General features: G+C 48.9%; 1 protein-coding gene across 1 annotated transcript in view; it reads left to right on the top strand.

Moving 5' to 3' along the window:
• LOC138666495 (oocyte zinc finger protein XlCOF22-like) overlaps positions 1-19262 on the top strand; it is a 31530-nt gene extending 12268 nt beyond the window's left edge. Inside the window, exon 6 of the mRNA XM_069754712.1 lies at positions 18048-19262. Within this exon, the coding sequence (XP_069610813.1) occupies positions 18048-19255 (1208 nt within the window). The 3' untranslated portion in view covers positions 19256-19262. The remainder of the gene's footprint in view (positions 1-18047) is intronic.
• Positions 19263-19724: the final 462 nt, after the last annotated feature.

Below are 19724 nucleotides of genomic sequence, written 5' to 3'. Positions count from 1 at the left end.
GTCTACGACTTGTGTAATGCTCCCCTGGCTGAGCGGAGCAGAGTCAATGACCTGGACGCTTAAGGGTTTCGCTAGCATCCTACTCATCAGGCCATGGGTCTGGACAAAATGAGCATCCACCAAATTGACTCCTGCTCCACTGTCCACAAGCACCTTAATATTCTCAGTTACCCCACCAATAACCACCTCAGCAGGTAAGGTACACTGAGACGAAAAAATGTAGGAAATATACACACCCTGGTCGCCTTCCTCCACACGATCAGGAGGACGCGGCTCTTTAGATGGTGCAGGTACTTTGGCACGCGCTGGGCAGACATTGATAAAATGACCGGTCTGCCCACAGTAGAAACATGCCCTCACTCCACGGCGAACCACAGGCAACCCAGTTTGAGAACTAACTCCTCCCACCAGCATGGGTTCGTCCGCCTGCTCAGGTGTGTCCTCCCTAGCAAGGACTATAGGGGGAACATTTGGTGTATGCCTCTCCCTCAAGCGTCTATCCACTCGGATGGCAAGGGACATGGCTGTCTCTAACGACCTGGGGGCTGCGTACTGCACCAGAGTATCTTGCAACCTAGGGGACAGACCCTGCACAAAATGGCTCCTAAGGGCAGGGTCATTCCACTGTGCGTCTGTGGCCCACCTCCTGAACTCTGAACAGTACTCCTCAGCCGGCCGACCCCCCTGCTTGATCTTACGGAGTTGGGATTCCGCCAGGGAGATGCCATCTGGATCACCATACACCATAGCCGTAAAAAACTCGTCCACCGACCGTAGGGATGGTGAACCGGTCGGCAGGGAGAAGGCCCAAGATTGGGGATCACCCTTAAGAAGGGAAACGATGATACTCACCCGTTGTTCCTCACTCCCTGATGAACAAGGGCGGAGCATGAAGTACAACTTGCAGGCCTCCTTATAAACCAAAAATGTATCTCCTTCCAGAGAACCTGTCTTGGAGAGATATATTGGGTTCTGGTTGAGCTTGTACCTGAGCCGAGTCCCAAAATCCCAACAATTGCTGCAGCTGCTGCACCACCTCACCACGCAGCACCTTACACTCCTCGGTGAAAGTCTGTAGCAATTGGGCAAAGGCCTGCATTTGGGCCATGGCTCACCAGAAAAAAAGGAACGGTTGGTTATAATGTCACGAGGCAGAAATAGGAAAACAGGAGATGAGGAATCTGGGCCCCTGAACTGCCCCTCAGGCTAGGGGAAGCCCTGTCTTTCCTTAACTTGGGGGTACCCTTGAAGGTAGGGAGGCCCAAGTCACCGACCTGTCCCTGTCTCCTGTTAAACCCTGAACTAAACCCCCAACCCCCACCCCAGGAGGTGAACAGTGTAAACATCCAATTCTGGCCATTCTGGAATTCCTTCAGAAGGGCTGGGAATTGGGTTTGGCAGTTAGCACGCTGAGAGTCCACGTTTCAGCCTTAGGGGCCTTATATAACAGTGATGTAGCAGGGAATAGATGGGTTGCTTGGTTTATCAAAGCATGTCAGCGTAGTAACCCGGTCCATATTGCAAGATTGCCCCCTTGGGATCTAAATTTAGTGCTCGAGGCGTTAACTGAACCTCCTTTCGAACCATTGGATTCTATTCCAATTAAAATTTTGACCTTAAAGACAGCTCTACTTTTAGCATTAACATCTGCTAGGAGGGTTAGTGATATCCAAGCGTTATCAGTTGATCCTCCCTATCTAATAATTCTCCAGGATAAAATTGTCTTATAACCAGATCCTACATACCTGCCAAAAGTAGCATCTAGGTTTCATAAAAGCCAGGAGATATACCTACCATCCTTTTATGAAAATCGAGCTTCGGAACAGGAGAAAAAATATCATACTCTAGATGTTGAAAGAGCAGTATTAGAGTATTTAAGTAGGACACAAAGCTGGAGACAGAGTAGGGCTTTGTTTGTGTCTTTCCAGGATCGAAGGAAAGGTTTGAATGTCACGAAGAGTTCTATCGCTAGATGGATTAGGGATGCGATATGTCTTGCTTATTCCGCCAAAGGGGAGACACCGCCAGAGGGCATCAAAGCGCAGTCCACTCGGGCTATGGCATCATCCTGGCTGGAGAAGGCAGATGTCCCCATTGATATATGTAAGGCGACAACTTGGTCATCACCTTTCACCTTTTATAAGCACTATCACCATGATCTATCTGCTAATTCCAGCTTACACTTTGGCCGTTCAGTACTTAGTGCTGTGATCCCTCCCAGTTAAATAGTCTTTGAAAGTCTCTCGTGAGGTGCTGTCGTGGCGATAGGAAAACCTTTTTTTACTTACCGGTAATAGGATTTTACAGAGTCCACGACAGCATCCGTACATTCCCCCCCTGTATATAATTACTTATTCTAGCACTCTGTGGAAGGTGTGCCTTTAGAGATCACTCTATAGAGGTGATAGTACTTAGTATTGTTTAAGATATTATTATCATGTACTGATTCATTGTCGGTATCCCCTGATACTCTGGAACACAAACTGGAGGGTGAGGGGGACCGCCCCTTTTTAACCTGTAGGTTCCTGTGCGGATGGTGGGCGGATCCCCTCTCTCATGGGGTGCTGTCGTGGACTCTGTAAAATCCTATTACCAGTAAGTAAAAACCGTTTTTTCACCAGAACACCTGCATGTGCAGCAGGATCAGGAGCCAGAAATGCAGTGGTTGCCTTCGCAGGAGAAAAAGCAACCACGCCGTAGCAGCAGTGGGTACCACTTGGGCAGTGCACGGGCAGATCTCTGTGGCTCTAAGGAGGGGTCCATAGTCTCTGGAGGAGACATTGCGGCTCAACCTCCGGATCCGGTACCTGTTTTGAGCCGTCCGAGTGGTGAGTGATCTCCGAGAAAGTACAGTACACTGTCTGTTTTTCTTACTTTCTCTCATATCTCCTACCCTCTCCATTTTTTCATGTGTTGGTGGGGGTGGAGTATAAGGGGTCCCTAGGAAGAGTAAGGCCAAACCGAAGAACATGGAGTGTCCCCTATGTAGACAGCATCTAGCGGCTTCTTGGGAGAAAAAGCTATGACAGGATTGTATTGACAATACCACTGCAGAATAAACTCCCACATTTTCTGCAAATTTAAGGTCTCTAATACAATCGGAAGTCTGCACGTCCGTTAGTGCATTGCAGATCCCAACGGAGTCTGACAGTAAGGGGAGAGACAGATCCAGCCCCTCTTTGACATCACACGAGGACCTGACATGTTCAGAGCCAGAGGTCTATGATCAATCACAGTACTCTGACAGAAGTTCAGAGGAGGATGGTAGTTTCCCAGTGGAGGCTATGGACAAAACTAATAAAGGCTGTCTAATCCATTATGGGATTAGTGGAGGAGAAGGCTAAAAGATCAGCCCAGGATCTCATGTTTGGCGGCTTGCAGAGGAAAAAGCGTAGAGCCTTCCCTATTAATGAGCAGTTACATTCATTAAAAAAGAATGGGAGAAGCCAGACAAAAAGATGCAAACGCTTAGTTCTTTAAAGAGGAAATATCCATTTGATAAGGATGCGTCTTATTCCTGGAATAAGGCACCGAGACTGGATGGAGCAATCTCGAAGGTCTCAAGAAGGTCTTCTCTCCCGTTCAAGGACTTGGGATTCCTGATGGAACCATTGGATACAAAGATGGACAGCTTCCTGTCCTCAGTCCTCAGAGGGGGCATTAAGGCTGGCTATTGCAGCCACTTGTGTAGCTAGATCTTTAAAGGTTTGGCTGGACAATCTAGAAGATCAGCTAGAACAGCAAGTCACAAGAGAAGCTACCTTAGAGGCAGTTCCTACCGTTAAAGCAGTAGTAGTGTTTTTATCGGACGCCTTAACAGATTCGGCAAGATTGGCGACCAAGTCAGCGGCTCTTACCAATACGGGGCATCGCGCAGTGTGACTTAAATGCTGGCCGGGAGATATACAAGCAAAAGTTAAACTCTGCTCCCTGCCTTGTGAAGGAAAATTCTTATTTGGACCAGCACTAGATGAAGTGCTGGAGAAGCAGGAGATAAGAAGAAAGATTTTCCGAATCAGCCATTTCCATCCTTTCGGCGCTCCTTGCAGAGGGGTCACAGATCCAGGGGGCAGACTTGTAAGCAGTCCAGGGGAGGAAAAGGTTATGATTTTGTCAGACCATCTAGAGACACCAAGAAGCCCGCCCAATTACTTCTTCTCCCGGATAGGATGGAGGCTCTCACTTCCTCCTGGCCTGGGAGGGAATTTCATCCAGTACTTGGCTTGGGCAAATTGTGAGGTCAGGCCTAAAATCAAAATTCCACAGTTTCCCGCCTCATAGATACATACAGACACCGGTACAGCCTTCTCAAGAGAAACAGCGGGGCCTGGAAGAAGAAGTAATATCACTATTAGACAAACACATACTGGAGGAGGTTTCTGAGGAGGAAAGAAAAAAGGGGATTTTATTCCCCCTTATTTCTGATTTAAAAAAAAAAAACAGATGGCTCTTGGAGAACCATTATAAGTCTGAAAGGTCTGAACAGCTATCTAATAGTTCCTTCATTCAAAATGGAAACCGTAAGATTGGCGGTGAAACTCCTCTTCCCACAGTGTTACATGGCGGTCCTCATCCTCAAAAACTCATACTACCACGTCCCTATCTGCGAATGGGATCGCAGGTTCCTCATGGTATCGGTGCAAATAAGATCGAAGATAAGCCATTTCCAGTACTGAGCTCTACCCAGGGGCGTAACAACTGCGGTCGCAGGGGTCGCGACTGCGACGGGGCCCGCAGTGTTTTCAGGGCCCGCCCAGTCCAGCAAACAAGTAGCAGGGGAAACAAAGGAGACAAGTCAGGCACGCATCCTGCTGGCCACGCCCACAGCTTCCCCAGACTTTCAGCAGTGTGTGGCGAGTGGGCGTGTCCGTGAAGGACATGTGACTTAGCAGAAGGGCTGGGCGTGTCACTGACTGAAGCTTGAGAGATGGAAGGCAGCAGCTGGTGAGTGAAGTGCAGTCGCGGCTGTAAAGTGCTGATGTGCTGCTTACACCTGACACACACACACACACACACACACCTACCTACCTGTTCTGTGCGCACAGGACCTGTGATGAGGTCACAGGAGAGGAGGAGTCAGGGGTCACATGATCAGTGGCCTCAGTGTATGCACTATGCAAGACTCTGCTGTGCTTGATTGTCATGGTGCTGAATGAGGGGATGTTTATGTAACAGAGCCGTGTGTGTACAAGGTGTACAGAGCGGAGCCATGTATGTGTGTAGTGGAGCAATGTGTACGAGGTGTACGGAGCGGAGTCAGGTGTGTACGAGGTCTACAAAGCTGAGCCGAGGGTGAAAGAGGTGAGCGGATTCGTGTATGTATGGAGTGGTGCTGCGTGTTTAAGAGGTGTATGGAGCGGAACCGCGTGTGTACGGCGTGGACGGAGCGGAGAAGCGTGTGTATGGAGTGTACGAAGCGAAGCTGTGTGTGTGAGGTGTACGGAGCGGAGCCGCATGTGTACAAGGTGTAAGGCGCAGAGCCGCCGCGTGTGTGCAAGGTGTAAGGAGCAGAGCCGCCGCGTGTGTGCAAGGTGTAAGGAGCAGAGCCGCCGCCGCGTGTGTACAAGGTGTAAGGAGCAGAGCCGCCGCGTGTGTACAAGGTGTAGGGAGCAGAGCCGCCGCGTGTGTACAAGGTGTAGGGAGCAGAGCCGCCGCGTGTGTACAAGGTGTAGGGAGCAGAGCCGCCGCGTGTGTACAGGCTGTACACGGCTGTGGGCAGAGCCCAGCATGTGCACTGTGGGGGAGTATTGCGTGTACTCGCCAGCATCAGAATGTGCAGTGCGCATGCTCCGGAGCCAACCAGTACACCCAATACACCCCCACACTGCACAGGTCTGGAAATGACGCACTGCAGCGTCATACCAGGAAGATACAGCACACAGATTTCAAACGCCGGGAGTGCGCTTGGAATTAGAGCGAGGGAGGACATATTACTACTAGCTATTGAACCCGTTCTACGCCCGGGTGGCGAGCATTTATATTGGTATATGGTCTCCATCCTGGTATGTGCTGCTCCATCCTGCGCCCCCATCCTGTCATGTGCTGCTCCCATCCTGCGCCCCCGTTCTGTCATGTGCTGCTCCCATCCTGCGCCCCCGTTCTGTCATGTGCTGCTCCCATCCTGCGCCTCCATTCTGTCATTTGCTGCTCCCATCCTGTCATTTGCTGCTCCCATCCTGCGCCCGTTCTGTCATTTGCTGCTCCCATCCTGCGTCCCCGTTCTGTCATTTGCTGCTGCCATCCTGCGCCCGTTCTGTCATGTGCTGCTGCCATCCTGCGCCCGTTCTGTCATGTGCTGCTGCCATCCTGCGCCCGTTCTGTCATGTGCTGCTGCCATCCTGCGCCCGTTCTGTCATGTGCTGCTGCCATCCTGCGCCCGTTCTGTCATGTGCTGCTGCCATCCTGCGCCCGTTCTGTCATGTGCTGCGGCCATCCTGCGCCCGTTCTGTCTTGTGCTGCGGCCATCCTGCGCCCATTCTGTCATGTTCTGTGGCCATCCTGCGCCCGTTCTGTCATGTGCTGCGGCCATCCTGCGGCCGTTCTGTCATGTGCTGCGGCCATCCTGAGCCCGTTCTGTCATGTGCTGCGGCCATCCTGCGCCCGTTCTGTCATGTGCTGCTGCCATCCTGCGCCCGTTCTGTCATGTGCTGCGGCCATCCTGCGCCCATTCTGTCATGTGCTGCGGCCATCCTGCGCCCGTTCTGTCATGTGCTGCGGCCATCCTGCGCCCGTTCTGTCATGTGGTGCGGCCGTCCTGCGGCCGTTCTGTCATGTGCTGCGGCCATCCTGAGCCCGTTCTGTCATGTGCTGCTGCCATCCTGCGCCCGTTCTGTCATGTGCTGCTGCCATCCTGCGCCCGTTCTGTCATGTGCTGCGGCCATCCTGCGCCCGTTCTGTCATGTGCTGCGGCCATCCTGCGCCCGTTCTGTCATGTGCTGCTGCCATCCTGCGCCCGTTCTGTCATGTGCTGCTCCCATCCTGCGCCACCATTGTATTATATGCCCCCCGCTCCAGTGTGTATGCCCCCGAATGCTGCTGCCATATAAAAAAAAAAAAAAATACCATACTCACCTATCGTCCGGCTCCACTGCAGGTATGTCTTCAAGAAAATGGCGCCAAAAAGCGGGGACTGCGCAGGCGCCGATTCCGGCAGCAGGAATCAGTGCCTGCGCAGTCCGCGCTTTCCGGCGCCATTTTCTTGAAGACACACCTGCAGTGGAGCCGGAGTGTGTCTTCAAGAAAATGGCGCCGGAAAGCGCGGACTGCGCAGGCGCCGATTCCGGCAGCAGGAATCGGCGCCTGCGCAGTCCGCGCCCTCCGGAGCCGGGAGCAGAGGAACCGGGAGACGGAGCCGCAAGCAGCGCTGGAACCGGGAAAGGTGAGTATACTTACCCTCCCTCCTGGCGGTCCCTGACTCTCCGGTGGAGATCGCGGTATGCGTTCAGTGCTTACGCATACCGCGATCTCCCGGGAGCGTCGCTCTGTGAGGCCCAGACTGCGCCGGCGCTTGCGCTTGCGCAGTCTATAGAGGCTTCGGACAGAGTGACGCTCCCAGCGTTATATTATAGATAGGGACATGTTAGTTATAAAATCATTTTTCTCAGGCAGTACAGGGCAGTATTAGGTCAGACTATACAACATTGCAACACAACTATAGTGTGCGAAATGAATAGGGAAAATGTGAATTTTGGTTGGAAATATTTTGGCGCGGGGGGGCCCATTTGAAAGTTCGCATCGGGGCCCCTCACTTTGTAGTTACGCCACTGGCTCTACCCTTTGGGTTAGCAATAGCCCCTTGGGTATTCACCAAATTGATTTCAGAGGTCACTGCCGACTTTCGAGAAAAGGACATTTTAATAATACCGCATCTGGACAATTTTTTGATTGTGGGGAAAAGCTTTCTTCACTGTCACAAACATGTCAGGACGGTCATGGAGACCTTACAAACTCTGGGGTGGTAGATAAATCTACAAAAGTCCAGATTGGAACCAGCGACAGTGCAGATTTTCCTGGGGCTAGTAATAGACTCCGTGGCACAAGAGTGCCGACTTCCAGAGGAAAAAGAGGAAAGAATCAAGCAGTTAGTCTTGTCATCAATAAGAAAGCCAGAGATGACCCTCTTTAAAGCAGTGTCACTGTTAGGGTCTCTAACTGCATATATACCAGCGGTGAAGTGGGCTCAGTTCCACACAAGGGAACTGCAGTCGTGTGTACTACGGAACAAGCTAATCCTGCAGAGTCATTTAGAAGGGAAGCTTACCGTCCCAGACACAGTAGTCCGATCACTCAGTTGGTGGTTACAGATTGAATCAGCCCCAAGAGGGGTACCCTGGGTATGCAGGGCATCCAGAATAGTAACAACGGACCCCAGTTCCTGGGGTTGGGGAGCCCACCTATACACCCTGTGGCTCCAGAATGCCTGGACCCAAAAGGAAAAGGGCCTATCATCAAATGAATGGGAGCTTCTGACTATTGAAAGGGCACTGAACGGGCTGCTATCACATCTACAAAAGCAGCAGGTAAGAATCCTGTCGGACAATCAAGCAACATTAACATACATAAATCACCAAGGAGGCACTTGTTCTTGTCTGGCAGAGCATCATTTCCTCTCATTATTGGCCCTGCATATCCGAGGAGTGGACAACCTGAAGGTGGACTTCCTAAGTCGCAATCCGTTAAGACAAGGAGAATGGTCCCTGAAGAGATCAGCTTTCAATCAGATTGTGGACATGTGGGGTTGGCCCACGATAGATCTTTTTGCTTCAAGAAGCAACAGGAGAGTCCAGAGGTTCTGTTCCTTAAGTCCAGCAGACCATCCGTTTACAGTAGTTGCCTTCAGCATAGAGTGGACACCAGGACTCCTATATGTCTTCTCTTCAATATGCCTGATACCTGCGGTCTTGAGAAAAAACAGAGAAGACAGAGCCAGAGTAATTCAAATAGCCCCATTTTAGCCAAAGAGGCCATGGTTTTACTGGCTGTGGACAATGTCCGTGACGAATCCGTGGGTCCTTCCAGAGGACCAGGATCTTCTAACACTTCATCCTCAAATGTCCGTGCTGCATTTAACAGCCTGGAATTATAAAGGTCGCTTCTAGAGGGGTAAGGCTTCTCGACAGGGTTAGTCTCTACACTGCATACTAGCAGAAAGCCAATAACCACTAGAATTTATGGGAGAATCTGTAATAAATTCTTATCCTTCTCTGGCCCAGTACAGGAGGGGGAGGTCCCGATAGTGGCCATACTAGAATTTCTGCAGAAGGGGATAGAGCTGGGATTGGCAGTTAGTACGCTCAAGGTGCAGGTTTCAGCTTTGGCTGCCTTTATACAATTGTGACCAGGCGAATGATAGATGGGTGGCCAGGTTCATCAGGGCCTGTAATAGAACAAACTCGGTCCCATCTCCTACTCCTCCTCCTTGGGATCTAAATTTAGTGTTGTCAGCCTTAGTGGAGAGTCCCTTTGAGCCATTAGACACGGCTTCAGAAAGTAGTTTAGTTAAAAACAATCTTATTAGTGGCACTCACTTGACTTGCAGGCGTTATCGGCAGATCCTCCCTACACTCAAGTCATGGACGATAGAATAGTGTTAAGGTTAGACCCAGCTTACCTCCCCAAAGTAGTGTCAAGGTTCCATAAGGCTCAGGAAATAGTCCTAACCCAGGCAACCAGAAGGAAGAGAGGCTTCATTGCTTGGATGTTAGGAGGTGTCTCCTATGTTATTTAGAGGTAATGGAGCCATGCAGGAAGAAGAGGGCCCTGTTAGTCTCTTTTCAGGGGTCGAGGAAGGGCCTTAGGGTGTCTAGGCAAACTATAGCTAGATGGGTGAGAGAAGCCATTAAGTTAGCTTATGTTAGTGCAGGCAGGGCTATTCCTGAAAGTCTGAAGGCCCATTCCATCAGAGCCATGGCGATGTCCTGGGCGGAGAGAGCAGATTCTTCCATCGACTAAATTTGTAAGGCAGCCACTTGGTCCTCTTCTACTTTCTTCAGGCACTATAGGTTGGATCTGTCCGCTTCCTCTGACCTCATATTCGGGAGTAGGGTGCTGAAGGCTGTGATCCCTCCCTAGAAAATACTACAAGTCTCAGTAATTCTCTCGTGGTGCCATCATGGGTAACTGATGAACACGGGTATTACTTACCTGGTAATGTGTTTTTTCCTAACCCATGACGGCACCCTTATATTCCCTCCCTATTGATTGATCACGTCTTTTGTTCAGTGCATTATCATGATTAAGCAGTCCCTTAGGTGTTGGTAGATAGAAACTTAAGGTATAAATGGATGTATTTCAGTGTGCACTAATCCGTGGAATTCTTCTTAGCATCAGTTGTTCTACAGAGCATGAGAGAGGAGACGCTCTTTTTATCTTGAAGGTTTTCTGTCCTTGAAGCGCATTTTTTTCAGCTGTGTTTTTTCTGCCAAAAGATGCAGAAATCTTGCAGAAATGTAAGCAAGCAAATACGCAACGTCAGCACATAGTCTAAATGTGCAGTTAGGTCAGGTGTGAATTTCTATACAGTAACAACAGTTTCTCCTTGCCCGGCCTCTCCATTTTTTTTTTTTTTTAAACCAAACTAACTTCAAACAGGATTACGATAAACTACATAAAAATCATTACAACTGTGCCAGGATATATCTCTAAGCTGTGCTTGGCTGATGGCTGTAATATACATTTATTCAAGCCTGCAGGAGATGTGTTGGCATGGCTCAAGCCCTGGTTTCATTAATTCACTCCACGTCATAAATTCCATTATGTTTTCATTCCTAAGGAATTTAGATTATTGCACAATCTCTCCTGAAATGGGGAGCCCTAATAATTTATCTACTCTTATCTTTGACTGTCTAATATCTCTTCATGAAAAACACACAGAATACGATAGTTTAGATTGCCAAGAACCACCAAGCCCCATACTGTAATTACTCCAGAGAGGTTTCTCCACTAGTTGACGACTGTTGAGTTTGATCATTTCAGTAGATGTGTTATTTTCTATAGTCTCTACTCTGATTTAACCACTTACCGCAGCCAGTTTTGTGTTCCTAATCAGGACCCATTATTCAAATCTGATGTGTGTCACTTATATTTTGTGAAGAACTCAATTTTTTGTTCTTTCACAAATGGTAATACCAAACAGATCGATCTCTCTCAAATTATTTTACAACTTCTCTTGAATCCGACAATACCCCATATACAGGTGTGCACTACTGTCTGGGCACATTTCAGGGTTAAGAGGTGAAGGAGCGCCATTTAGCTATTTGAATCCAGATCTTACTGTAATAGTTTGCAGACACAATACATTGGGAGCAGTGTTTGTGACCACCTGGCAGCTCAATGGCCACCACGAACAGGCTTGGCGCTATCTACTCTATTTTCCTGAGCCGAGGGATTGTCTTGCTCATCACCCATTAAGGCTAAGTTCACATTAGCATTTGAGTCTGCAGCGTGGCACTGCAGACTTCTTTGCTTAAGCGCCGCCTACTTCCGCATGCATCCTGCATGCCTATCTGTAACGGGGTCTACCAAGCTGGGGTACCTCTTTCAGTACCACCCCGTGTTTCAGGAGGTCCACTCTGCTTTTGCTGGATTCTGAATGAAGGACGCTGGCAGGAATTTCTTGATTACATGAGAGCATATAAAAGCTGACTGCTTCTGCACGTATTTCCAGTCTAAGAACAACCTTTATTTACAGCACACAGAATATATAACACAGATACACAGGGCAGGCCAATAGGAACACAGCAGGCCAGACCTACATTACAATAGCCGCAGGGGGCCGGAGCCTGCCAATATTTACTGTGGGAATTACAAAGGTGGGGGGAGAATATCTTGTCCAGGGGCGCAGCCTGTGGACTGATGCATTTCACATGGAAACTATTATACATACATATACTGCATATCATTCTTGGTGCTGGGGGGTTCTGTAACACAGCTCCCCTTTTCTGTGACGCGATCGGCATACACAGTCTGATCCTTAACGGATCGGTTTGGGGATGACCGAAGTTTATGGGGTTGGTACGAGTTCCGTTTGTCGACTTAGTCCATCGGCGTTACTGTTTTGTTTGCCGGGTCGGTAGTGGATGGTGAAGTCCAGAGGTTGAAGGGCTAAACTCCACCGTTTTGTCTCCGGAGACCCGATTAAGCCAGACAAGGGGATTATGGTCCGTTAGGAGGGAAAACTGTCGTCCATACAAATATGGTTGTAACTTTTTGAGTGCCCATACTATTGCCAGGCACTCCTTCTCGACGGCCGCATAGCTCACTTCACTGGGCAGTAGTTTCCGACTCAGGTAAGCTACCGGGTGTTCTTGGCCGTCCGGACCGACTTGGCTTAGTACTGCCCCAATCCAAACATAGAAGCGTCTGTGTGGACAAGGAAACGTTTAGTTGGATCGGGTGCGGCCAATACAGGGGTATTGGTGAGGGCGTCCTTTAGCTGGCAGAAGGCTTCCTCACACTCTGGGGTCCAGGTTACCTGGCGGGGTTGGTTCTTACGGGTCAGATCAGTGAGGGGCTTGGCTACGCTGCTGTAATTGGGAACGAATTTCCTGTAATACCCCGCTGTCCCTAGAAATGCCATGACCTGGGTTTTAGTGCGTGGGGTGGGCCATTTGGCTATGGCCTCAATCTTGGCTGGTTCTGGTCTCTGTTTCCCACTTCCCACCCAATCCCCTAAATACTGAACCTCTGCTTTGCCCACGTGACACTTGTTTGGGTTCAGGGTGATTCCGGCCTTGTGGATCCTGTCTAATACTGTCTCTAGGTGATTTAGATGCTCTTCCCATGTCACGCTGTAGATGGCGATGTCATCCAGGTAGGCACACGCATAGTCCTGGAGACCATCCAGAAGCCGGTCAGCCAGCCTCTGGAAGGTCGCCGGGGCAGTCTTCATCCCGAATGGCATAACTCGAAACTGGAATAAGCCAAACTGGGTGACAAATGCCGACTTGGGAATAGCATCAGAACTAAGGGGAATCTGCCAGTAGCCTTTGCATAGATCGATGGTGGTCAAATACTTTGCCCCTGCCAGCCGGTCTAACAAGTCATCCACACGCGGCATGGGATACGCATCCGTCACGGTTTTCTCATTGAGCTTACGATAGTCTACACAAAACCGTGTATTCCCATCCTTCTTGGGCACTAACACTACGGGGGATGCCCAGGGACTATCTGACTCTTCAATGACCCCTAAACACAACATCTCTTGTATCTCTTGTCGCATCCCTTCTCGTACAGACTCAGGGACGCGGAAGGGGGGTTGTCGCAGGGGGGTCTGATCCTGGGTCTCAACCTTGTGTTGTGCCAGGTGAGTGTACCCGAGTTTCCCCGAAAACATCCTCTGTCGCTGCCTCAACAACTCCTCCGCCTGCTGTCTCTCCGGGGGACCTAAGTCTTCACCCCAGTGTACCTGGTCCCATGTTTTAGACTGAGTCCTCTCCCCTAAGACATCAGGCAAGGGAAGTCCGGCTAAATCCTCTGCTTCAGGTGTAGAGATGGCCACTACCTCTTCAGGGCGCTCCCGATAGGGCTTCAGCATATTCACGTGGAACATGTGGATAACCTTGGGGTCGTCACAATCGGCGACATTATAGGTGGTGTCGGCTATTTTTCCCACTACCTGGTAGGGCCCCTGCCATGCAGCTTGGAACTTGTTCTGCCTAGTGGGCTCTAACACCAGGACCTTCTGCCCTATTTCCAAGGTGCGCTCTCTGGCCCTCCGATCGTACCATACGCGCATGCGCCGCTGGGCCACCTGCATATTCCCACGTACAGCCTGGGTCAGCTCCTGTAGGTGGTCCCGGAATTCCAGCACATAGGGTACAATAGGTACCCCTTCTATGGTGCCCTCCCATTCCCAGTGTTCTAGCACTAAGTCTAGGGGTCCCCTTACCCGTCTCCCGTATACCAGTTCGAATGGGGAGAAACCCGTGGATTCTTGGGGCACCTCTCAATAGGCAAACAGGAGGTGAGGCAAGAATTTCTCCCAGTCCCTGTAGGTCCTGGTAAAAGTCCCAATGAGTTGTTTTAACGTCCCGTTAAAGCGTTCACACAACCCATTGGTTTACAGGTGGTACGGGGCGCTTCTAATGGACTTTACGCCGCACAGCTTCCACAGTTGGTTGGTCACCTCTGCTGTAAACTGGGTACCCTGGTCTGAGATAATCTCCCGGGGAAATCCAACCCGTGAGAAAACCTGGAGCAGGGCAGCCACCACCGTCTCTGCCAGTATGTTAGGTAACGCAACCGCCTCTGGATACCGTGTGGCATAATCTACCACTGTCAATATATACCTTTTCCCTGATGGACTGGGTTTGGCTAACGGCCCTATCATATCGACCGCTACTCGGCTAAATGGTTCCTCCACAATGGGGAGGGGGTGTAATTTGGCCTTGCATCGATCTCCCCTCTTGCCAATGCGCTTGCAACGGTCACAGGTCTGGCAGTATTGACGAACATCATAGGTTACCCCCGGCCAAAAGAAGTTTTGTGTCAGACGATGCCTGGTGCGACTGACGCCGAAGTGCCCGGCCAAGGGTATGTCATGAGAGATTCGCAGTAACTCCTGCCTATACTTCTTGGGAACTACCAGCTGTCGTTTTATAGTGGGGCTCGTCCCTGTGTGGAGCTGCTCTGTGATCCGGTAGAGGAGTCCCTGCTTCCATATAAACTGTTCCCCTTCCAGTACCCCTCTCCCCTCCTGTGCCTTCCCACGATATCCCTCTAATGAAGGATCCTCAAGTAACTCCCTCTTAAATTCATCTGGGGTGGCCCAAAAAATGTCTGGCTATGGGAATACGTGTAGGGCTGGGATGTCTTAACTGGGCCTCCTCTAAGTGTGATTCCGCCTCCGCGGCTCGAGCTTGTCTCCGGGTGGTCACAGCATATGTCTCAGCCAGAGGGGCAACCGAGAAGGCAGACAACATGGGCCCCAAGTCATTTCCCAGCAAAACGTCTGCAGGCAAATCCTCCATCAAGCCGACCTCAACAAGGCCATCCCCAACTCCCCAGTTCAGGTGAATCTTGGCAGTGGGCAGTCGATGTATGGCTCCCCCTGCTACACGGACTGCCACTGTCCAGTCCGTCTTCTTTTGGTCCCGAACGAGATGAGTCTTCACAAGGGTCAAAGTTGCTCCGGAATCTCTTAGTCCCTGCATGCGTTTCCCATTAACCCACACGACCTGTCGATGCTGTTGTCGATTATCTGCCCGGGCTGCCTGCACGGGGTCTACTTCATGCAGCACTTCCTCCATGTCTTCCACTCCTTGGTTAGTTGTAGCCCCCAATGCCGGGTCAGCTTCGCCTTGGTAGCAGTGTACAGCGGCCTGGCGGAAGGTACCTGTTCCCGCCTTTGGCCAAAGGGTATGCTGAATCCGGTTGGGACATTGTCTTTGCAGGTGGCCCAGCTGACGGCAGGTGTGGCATCGCGCCCCAGGGGTACTGTGGTAGGCCGGGTTTCTAGCTGGTCCCCCTACAATCTTCGGTGGTTTGGGGCCCTCCAGGTCCATGGGCGGACCCCTAGTGACCATCTTTGATCTGGACAACTGAGGCCTCCTGGCGTCATGATGTTCATTGGCCAGACGAGCGGCTTCCTCAAGAGTCCTTGGCTGCCTGTCCCGAAGCCATTCCTGTGTCTCGGGGTTTAGTCCATTAAAGAATCGTTCTAACAAGAAGAGCTGGAGGACGTCCTCCTTAGTGGTTGCTTGGCTCCCTTGTACCCACTGTAGCAGTGACCGCCGTAATTTACAGGCCCATTCAGTGTGGGTATCGGTTACTCATTTTATAAGTCCGCTGAACTTTTGGCGGTATGCCTCTGGTGTCAGCGCATACCGGGCCAAGATCACTTCTTTGATCTGCTCATAGTCCATACAGTCCTCATCGGGTACCGTGCGATAGGCGTCCGCTGCCCGACCTGTCAGCTTGCTGGCCAGAATCTGAACCCGTTCCTCCGGCTTCACTTGATGAAGGGCACACTGCCGCTCAAAGTCCTGCAGAAAGCCATCAATGTCTTCCTCTGCCTCCCCCAACTGTCGGAAGGCATTATACGGGATCTTTTTGTGGCTTACTGTTGAAGGTACCTGGGCGGAGGCCAGAGCTCCCCTTGCTCACTGACTCTCCTCTCTCCGCTCTGCCATCTCCATCTTGACTAGCTTTATCCTAGTCCGCCCGGCCATCTTTTCCTTCAGATCAGTACGCACATCAGCCATCACCTCTCGTATGATCTCTACTGCAGAGTTTGGGCCATAGAACGCCAGTCTGTTCTTTACCTCCCTCTGGAATTCAGTCTCCTCCACGTTCACATTGGGGGGTGCTCCACTGTCGTGTTCCATGATGGCTGCTATCAAATCCGCTTTTGTTTTGTTGCTGGCGATTAACCCTCGGGCTTCCACCAGATCCTTTAATGTAGTCCTCTTTAACTTCTGGTAGTTGTCTTCCATTCATTCCTTTCCTCCTGTAGAAGGGGTATCCCGCTGTCTGCCACCAGTGTAACGGGGTCTACCAAGCTGGGGTACCTCTTTCAGTACCACCATGTGTTTCAGGAGGTCCACTCTGCTTTTGCTGGATTCTGAATGAAGGACGCTGGCAGGAATTTCTTGATTACATGAGGGCATATAAAAGCTGACTGCTTCTGCACGTATTTCCAGTCTAAGAACGTTTATTTACAGCACACAGAATATGTAACACAGATACACAGGGCAGGCCAATAGGAACACAGCAGGCCAGACCTACATTACAATAGCCGCAGGGGGCTGGAGCCTGCCAATATTTACTGTGGGAATTACAAAGGTGGGGGGAGAATATCTTGTCCAGGGGCGCAGCCTGTGGACTGATGCATTTCACATGGAAACTATTATACATACATATACTGCATAACATTCTTGGTGCTGGGGGGTTCTGTAACACTATCTTTAACATTGTGTACGCAGGGACATGCGTTGTATGTGGATGCGTCAGCATGTGTTGTTTTGACGTGCCCACCGAACGCAAGAAAATGCAACATGTTGCGTTCAGTGGGCACGTCAAAACGACGCTTGTGGCCGCATCTGCAAGTCCCTGTATGCAGGGACATACAGGAGCTTAAGGAAAAGTCCACAGCACCATTCTGCCGACTCAAATGCTAATGTTATCCCAGCCTAACACCTCTACATGGATCTGGACTTACATAGCGACGCCTCAGGCTTGGGCCATAGTGTTGCCTGCTGTTCGGTGGTGTGAAATAGGAAGAACAATAGTTTACCCGTCTACTCCATTACCAGCGCCGCCTATCATATGAATAAGGTCACGCCTGGTGATGTCTTAGGAGCAGATCCCAGAAGAGATGTCTCACACCATCTGCAGAAGCCCTAATATGACATTTCAGAAAACCAGAGCAGTAGAAATCCCCAAAAAGTGACTCCATTATAGAAATTATAACCCACAGAGAATTAATCTATTGGAGTAGTGACTAGTTGTGATTCCTTATGCACTTTCCGGAAATTGGCACGCAGTGAATGTGGGAGGAAATAAATTGCAAGTATGCCATTTTATTACCCAATACATAGTACCCAGATTGTGCTCCAGGAAATGCACACATTAATTTAAGTGGGTTCTTCTATATGTGGTTTGGGCTCACTGAAAGGCTCAGAAACAAGGGGGAATTTTCACTTTGGGAGAGTGGTTATTGGTGGATTGATTTATGGTAGCCAGGTTGCTTTTCAAGAGCCTTTGAGCCGCTAATAATGTGGAAGCCTCTGCCAGATGATGGACCTGAGTGGGGACTTGTTTTTTGTGATATGAATAGACGTTTTTATTGGTATTATGTTCATCAACATAACGCTTATTTGTAGCTTTTTTTTCCAAATTTGGGAGGCAGAATGAACAAACATTTGAACACCACGCTCCACGGATTCATCCAATGAGATTTTCTATTAGAATGTGAACTGTCATCGTCTTGGTAAAAAATTCAATATTTTTACATAACTTGCCATTTTTATTAACAGGTTAAGTAGAAAATTGAACTGACATTCAAATATATTTTATTCTAAAATAGTAATTGGTTTATATCTTGGCAGATTACTGTACCAGGAGATCAAAGGAACAGCTGACATTTTCAATTTTTAAATCAGATGATCTTGAGATTCCACAGGATACAATTGAAGCGAATGTCATTACTATAGATATACCATCATCCATTCACAGCAAAGATCTCTCATCTGATCCTTTGAAACAGGTCCTGTCTTCTGATTCATTAGCGACAACTAAGGAAAATTGGAGTCCCAAAATAAGCATTAAAAACAGAAATACTCCTAAGTCAAAGAAGCCATTTTCATGTTCAGAATATGAAAACAGTTTTCCCATTGAAGATTCCTTTCTTAAACATCCAAAAATTCTCACAGCGGAGCAAAGATTTTCTTGTTCTCGGTGTGTCAAATGTTTTAAGTACAAATCACAACTTGTTAGACACCAAAGAAGTCACACAGGGGAGAAGCCATATTCATGTTCAGAATGTGAAAAATGTTTTATCCAGAAATGGAATCTTGTTATACACCAAAGAACCCACACAGGGGAGAAGCCTTTTTCATGTTCAGAATGTGGGAAATATTTTCACCATAAATCACATTTGGTTAAGCACCAGAGAACCCACACAGGGGAGAAGCCATATTCATGTTTAGAATGTGGAAAAGGTTTTACACAGAAATCAGATTTAAATAAGCACCATAAAATTCACACAGGGGAGAAGCCTTTTTCATGTTCAGAATGTGAGAAATGCTTTATCGAGAAATATGCTTTAGTTAAGCACCAGAGAACTCACACAGGGGTAAAGCCGTTTTCATGTTCAGAATGTGGGAAATGTTTTAACAAGAAATCGAATCTTGTTATACATGAAAGAAACCACACAGGAGAGGGGATGTTTTCATGTTCAGAATGTGGGAAATGTTTTAATGCGAAATCCGGTTTGGTTAGGCACCAGAGAACTCATACAGGGGAAAAGCCTTTTTCATGTTCAGAATGTGAGAAATGTTTTAATGAGAAATCAGATTTGGTTAAGCACCAGAGAACTCATACAGGGGAGAAGCCTTTTTCATGTTCAGAATGTGAGAAATGTTTTAATGGGAAATCAAGTTTGGTTAAGCACCAGAGAACTCACACAGTAGATAAGCCTTATACTTGTTCAGAATGTGAGAAATGTTTTAATGAGAAATCAGATAGAAGAAGTAAACACGGCACTCAAGGCTCCATGGAGGTGGACAAGTCAGGTTTCCAACCCATCAGACAATAGCAATAAATCACTTGGCACTCAGAAGTTCTTATGCAAGATGACAATGAACATTTTGTTTATTTTGTGCATCCAGTTCAAAGGTTTAAACGTTTTCGGTCTAATCACAAGACCTTCATCAGAAACAACTTTGATGTACTGAAATACATATACAAAAATAACATGAAGATTTTTTTAGAAAAAGAGTAACATGATGCACATTAAATATATACAAAATCGTGATACATTCTGCTCATGATAAAATACATCACATGTTATGTGAAAAACGACGGCTGTGGCAGTCTGAACGGATCAGGACTAGTGCTCCATGAGTCGTGAACCTCGAAAAAGGACACTATAACCTGTGAACGTGTATTAGGAAACTATTAGGTATGACGCATGGTATAGATATCAAGTCGTATAGAAGGACTGGCAGTTGAGAATGCAGCCTAACTGCCCCAAAGGATACTGAGTACAGGGTGATTTTCCAGGA

This window comes from Ranitomeya imitator, chromosome 2 (assembly GCF_032444005.1).
Source record: "Ranitomeya imitator isolate aRanImi1 chromosome 2, aRanImi1.pri, whole genome shotgun sequence".
NCBI lineage: Eukaryota > Metazoa > Chordata > Amphibia > Anura > Dendrobatidae > Ranitomeya > Ranitomeya imitator.
The sequence above is the reverse complement of the archived record's forward strand: the minus strand, read 5'-3'. Positions and strand labels throughout refer to the sequence as shown.